Source organism: Microtus ochrogaster, chromosome 17, assembly GCF_000317375.1.
Source record: "Microtus ochrogaster isolate Prairie Vole_2 chromosome 17, MicOch1.0, whole genome shotgun sequence".
In the NCBI taxonomy this organism is placed as follows: Eukaryota; Metazoa; Chordata; class Mammalia; order Rodentia; family Cricetidae; genus Microtus; species Microtus ochrogaster.
In genome coordinates this window covers 32,942,022-32,947,090 of record NC_022019.1, presented here as the reverse complement: position 1 = coordinate 32,947,090, position 5,069 = coordinate 32,942,022, and the positions used below count along the sequence as shown (strand labels likewise).

The 5,069-nt window shown below is 51.8% G+C and overlaps 1 protein-coding gene across 2 annotated transcripts in view; it reads right to left on the bottom strand.

Moving 5' to 3' along the window:
- Farp1 (FERM, ARH/RhoGEF and pleckstrin domain protein 1) overlaps positions 1-5,069 on the bottom strand; it is a 227,591-nt gene that overhangs the window by 33,601 nt on the left and 188,921 nt on the right. For both annotated transcript variants that reach the window (XM_013349331.2, XM_005355684.2), the window contains exon 13: positions 4,760-5,018. In XM_013349331.2, coding sequence (XP_013204785.1) covers positions 4,760-5,018 — 259 coding nt within the window. The remainder of the gene's footprint in view (positions 1-4,759; positions 5,019-5,069) is intronic.

The following is a 5,069-nucleotide window of genomic DNA, read 5'->3' as shown; positions in this document are numbered from 1 at the left end:
AGGGAGGGAGGGAAGGGAGGGAGATGGAGAGAGAGAGGGAGGAAGGGAGGGAGAGGGAGGGAGGGAAGGGAGGGAGATGGAGAGAGAGAGGGAGGAAGGGAGGGAGAGGGAGGGAGGGGGGGAGAGAGAGGGGGGGGAGATCAGGAAACAAGTTCCTTTGGGAATATCACAGTGAGGACTGGAAATTCTGGCTAACCAAAGTACAGGGCACAGGCAAAGCCAAGCCATCAAGACAAGAACACAGGAAGCAAACTACACCTGCCTGGTTCATTCCTGCTCAGTCTACCTGAACTCAGAGGCTCCGCACTGAGCGTTACGGCCGCCCTTGGATGCCCATTTTAAGTGGTAAAGCCGAGCATAAGCACATGGTCAGCGAGTCCAGACAGAGCAACGACAAAACAGACCTCTTGGTACATTTGATATCGTTTTACCAATGCTAAGAATGTTTCCCGTCTGGATTTTATCCCTTCTTCGGAAAAGGGCCGATGACACCCGGTCAGGATGACTCCAAGGCTAATGCGACCCCTCCAACTCCAGGGGACCAGCTGACTCCACATTCTTGTTATTCAGGCCTGGCTTTTTTTTTTTTTAAAGTGTGACACGGTTTAAACTGCCAGCAATGTTCTTGAGCAGAGAGTGGTTATTATTCACATCTGAAGCACAGGCTGAGCAGCACTGTGTGAGGAACTCCTGGATGTGAAGTGCACATGGAGAAGAATCCGCTCCACAGACTTCCTCGTCTAATAAAACCCCACCGGCGGCACCCAGATGACCACTCGAGGGGGCTGGAACAGTTCGGGCTCTGGATCTCATTAAATGCATCTCCCTCATGCTGAAGGAATCTCTTGCCTTTTCAATTTGCTCTTAAGGAGGATCAACTCGGGAAACCACAAACGCGTCTATACATATTTCACAATAAAATGCTACAGAATACAATAATCTAAAGGGGCCCTAGCATAGGAAGCCCCCTGGAAATCCAAATGATCCTCCATTCTAGTCCATGCTATGTATTTTTCACAGCCAACCCTATTACTGGATCTGGATCCCCTTACCTTAGTTCACTTGACACAAAGGTAGGCCCTTTTTAAGTCCTAGGTTGAGACTTTGTGGGTTTGGGAAAGCCTCGGAGCCCAATCTACAGTGGCTGGGAAGGGGTGCTGACTTTGCTGTGCTTCGCACGGGGACAGTGGGGAGGGTGCGTGACCTGCAACCCCGCTACACTCAGCGCACCGCAGGCACGCATTCCCTGACTCGTGCTCTGGAGTCTTTATGAGCGGAGGATAAGCTCCATTCTCCGCATGACAGGGTACGTGGCCTTGGAACAAACCTGTCCCCAGTTCTTTTAGGCACTAATAACTTGCTGGGACTGTCGCCTTCACAAATTCTAGCCAAGAAACAGAACTGAAATTGCTCAGCTGGTACAAAACCACTGAAGAGAAAACTCTGCCGTACACAAGCGAAAGGTGACGCCAGTCACCTGGGCACACAAGGATGGGTCAGCCGCTTGAAAACACGGAGGTAAAGCCACTTCTGTAGGAAAAGGCAAAGCAAAAAAACTGCAAGAACATGCTTGGCTCTCCAGGGTCATAGGTACGATTTCTGCTATGTTCACACGACAAGATAACAGCACGCATTCCTGTTTCAGTACAGACTTCTGTCTATGGAGAGTAAGGACAAGCCCTCTTGAGAAATCACTGTCACAGTTAAACCAATCAAATGACTGACTCGGCTCAACTCCTAACGGACGTAAGTTTTCCTACAGCAAATTGATAGCTTTTCTTAAGACCAGACAGAATATACAAAAACAAGTTAAATCTGACAGCACCCTATAGTAGGAAGAGCGGCCATCCGCATATAACTATCCTTGTCATTTAGGATTTTCACATCTAATTTTAATGAGAAATACAGACAAGCGTCTCCAAAATTAAAATGTGGAGTCTGGAAAGTCTGAGGGCATTCGGAAATCACGAGAGAGAAGAGCAACGCCAGGTGACTAAGGGGATGGTTGCAGTTCTGAGGCACAACACTTGGCGCCCTGCGAAGTCACCTAACCCCCGGGAATGAGCTTGCTCACCTACAGCGAAGGTTTGCCTAGGTAAATGCCGAAGCCTCCACCCGGCTCTGCAAGCCTTCTGAACATACATATTATCTACGGTAAGGTCGGGGGAGACTGCCTCCATGAACAACTGCCGACCCCTCTCCAGTTAACTGGATCAGCTGACCAAAGAAAAAGCAAAAATGCTTGCATAAAAAAGAAGTCTTCTGAATATTTAAAATTTGGCTTCTCAGTATTCCTGCTGACAAGATTCTGAGATCCACAGGCCAAGCTTGACTTCACTTCCTGAACAAGCTCAGCTTTCCCTCTGCGATGCAGCCACGGGAAGGGGGGGGGGTCTCCTAACGCCAGTAGCCTGGCGGCTCACGGAGGATGTTACAACTCTTCTCAAAAGTTTGTCATTACTTCAGATCTAAAAATGTTTTTCTATGATTAAAAAATTATCAAAGACTGAAAAATACAAACGGAGGCATTTTAAGACAGCAGTGACCCTGCTAACATTCTCACTCCACCCTAGGAGAGGCTCCAGGGTTGTCAGGTCTGACAGAGAACGGACCTGGCTGTTCCCACAGAGCCATCTGGGAAGTCTAAGCTGGAACCCTGGCCAGCAGATCCAGTCTCTTGGGTGAGAATCAGGCACTACTTATCTGAGAATGGCTCAGGGGACACCACAGGACAGTCAAGGAAAACCAACGAGAGAACTGAAGCCCCAGCCCCTCGATCTACAGCGCAGAAAGGCCGGTGCCAGGCAGGGGCCTGCACGGATTTGAAGAAGTCACAGAAATATCCAGGTGTCAGCGTTCCCAGTGGGGTGGCTGTTCATTGGAGCACAAAAGCCAAGGGCAGTGATGAGGCTGGGCACTGTGTGACAAACAGGCGGGCAGGCACGCGGCTGGCTAACCTGCTGGAGACAACAGTGCCCATGGCGAGGTACTGATTTTTCTCTGCCTTACCACTCAGGAATATTTCTGGTTCACCAAGAGGTTCTGAGAGTCAGAGAGCCATTTTCTAAAAAGAAGCCTAATGATTTGACCCAGTAATGTAAACCCCAACCAACGGAGCAAACCCAGGTAAATAAATGGCCGTGTCTGGGGATCTGACAACATCCACAGCATTTCACAGGAGACCAAAAGGACCCCACGGTCTTCCCATTAAGATTTCCCCTTTCTCTCCAGGATGATTTTACCAACACAATCTCAGCTACCAACCAACTTCCACTTGGCCTCAGATTTGTCCGTGCCTCCTTACAAGGTCCCAGAAGATGGCCCCCCTTTTACAGAGGGAAAAGACATGTGAAGGTCAACACTTTTCTGTGACCTCAGTGACATCTCAAAACTCGCAGCCAACAGGAGGGGAACCTGCACACACACAACTGAACACACAGAGAAAACAACCAAGTCAACACGATACACTGTTCACACTATCTGACCCATCGTAAGCTAATTCCTACTCCCTTCGGCCAGCAACACAAACCTTCAGCAACTCGCTGTTAGTCTTCCTGGACACCTTGCACCATGCTTTCTAGAAAGCAAGCCACAGGTGTGACGTCTGTGCTCCTTAAAAGTAGGGGGAAGTCAGGCATAACCCATAGATGTGCGCCTATCCCAAACTTCGTCTAACAAATGTTCACCAGAAACGAACAAGTCACTGAGACGGACCCTCTGTGCGGCAACCCGGATTCTACGACTATTGAATCAACAGCTGGCCGCCTGCCTCCCAGTCTCCCTCACTCCTCCTCCCCCTCCTCCTCACTCAGCCGCAAGCCATGCAAGCCCTTCTGACTCTTCCTCTTGGACGCGGAGCTCGGACTGGTTGGGCAGTCAAACGCCAAGGACTTCCTTGAAGGGCTCGCCATGGCAGAGTCCGAATCACTGGATTCAGTCCCACTGCCGATGGAACACTCGGTCACTTGCAGAGGCGCCAGCTGACCCACCACACTGCCGGCGCACACAGCCTGCGTGAGGGAAACCTCTGCGGTGGGGCCTGTCCCAGAGGTACCATTGGCTAGCATCCTACCCTGGGGAGCAGCCACGTTGGCCAACCCTTCTTCCTCTTCCTGGTCACCAAGCCTCTCCATGGCCTCTGGGGTGGGGGCTGCCTGGCTAAGGATGAGAGGGTCTGTCTCTGACTTGTTATACCTACTGGGAAGATTCCGCAGGTAGGGCCTCTGCAGGGCGGGGGAACAGTCTTCATAGGGAGGACCCTGCTTTGGGGTGGTATCTTCTCCCATACTTTTTCCCCTAAGGTCATGTCCGTTTTCAGAAACATAGCCTTGGGACCCAGTTCTGTCCCAGCTCATATCTGGGCTTGAACTTCTGCTGCAAGGGGACAGTGGGGTGGCCAGGGGGCTGTGGCCAGCGGAGGCCCTGAACATTTCATCTATCAGGGAACTATGTCTCGGGAGCCCAGGGCTCCCACTCAGATCAAAGGTAATATCGGCTGAGTCGTCATCAAGGAACTCTCTAGAAGGAGGCCGGGAAGACTTCGTGGAGGGAGGGGAAGTCCTGTGCCTAGCCTCTGCTCGCCTCTCGTCCCTGGACAGCAGGTAAACACCACTGGTCAAATCACCCTCATTGTTGTCATTTGTTTGGGAGCGTGACTGGGACCCTGGTTCTCTGAGAAGGTCGTATTCACTATCTACATCACTACAGTCAATGAAGGGAATGGAGGCACTGCTGCCTCCGGCAGCCCGGGATGCTGGACCTGTGCTTGGTTGTGGGGGCTGACGTTGACTTGGCTGGGCGCCCTCCTTGCCACCCTCCTCCTCTTCCTCTTCTTCGGGCGGCACCACGGCGGGTCCGTCTGCAGCTCTGCTCCCGGGAGAACTCTTGGACGCAGGAGCGGGGCTTTGGTGTGGTCCTGACTCCAAGGTAGAGACTTTCGCTTCCTTGGCTTGCTGACAGCTCTGGCCGCCGGGAGACTCAGACCCTTCTCCAAATGTAAGGCTGGCGTTCTGTGGAGACTGGGCAGAGAGAACAGGGGAAGGGCGGAGGGAGATGGTTACACCACTGAG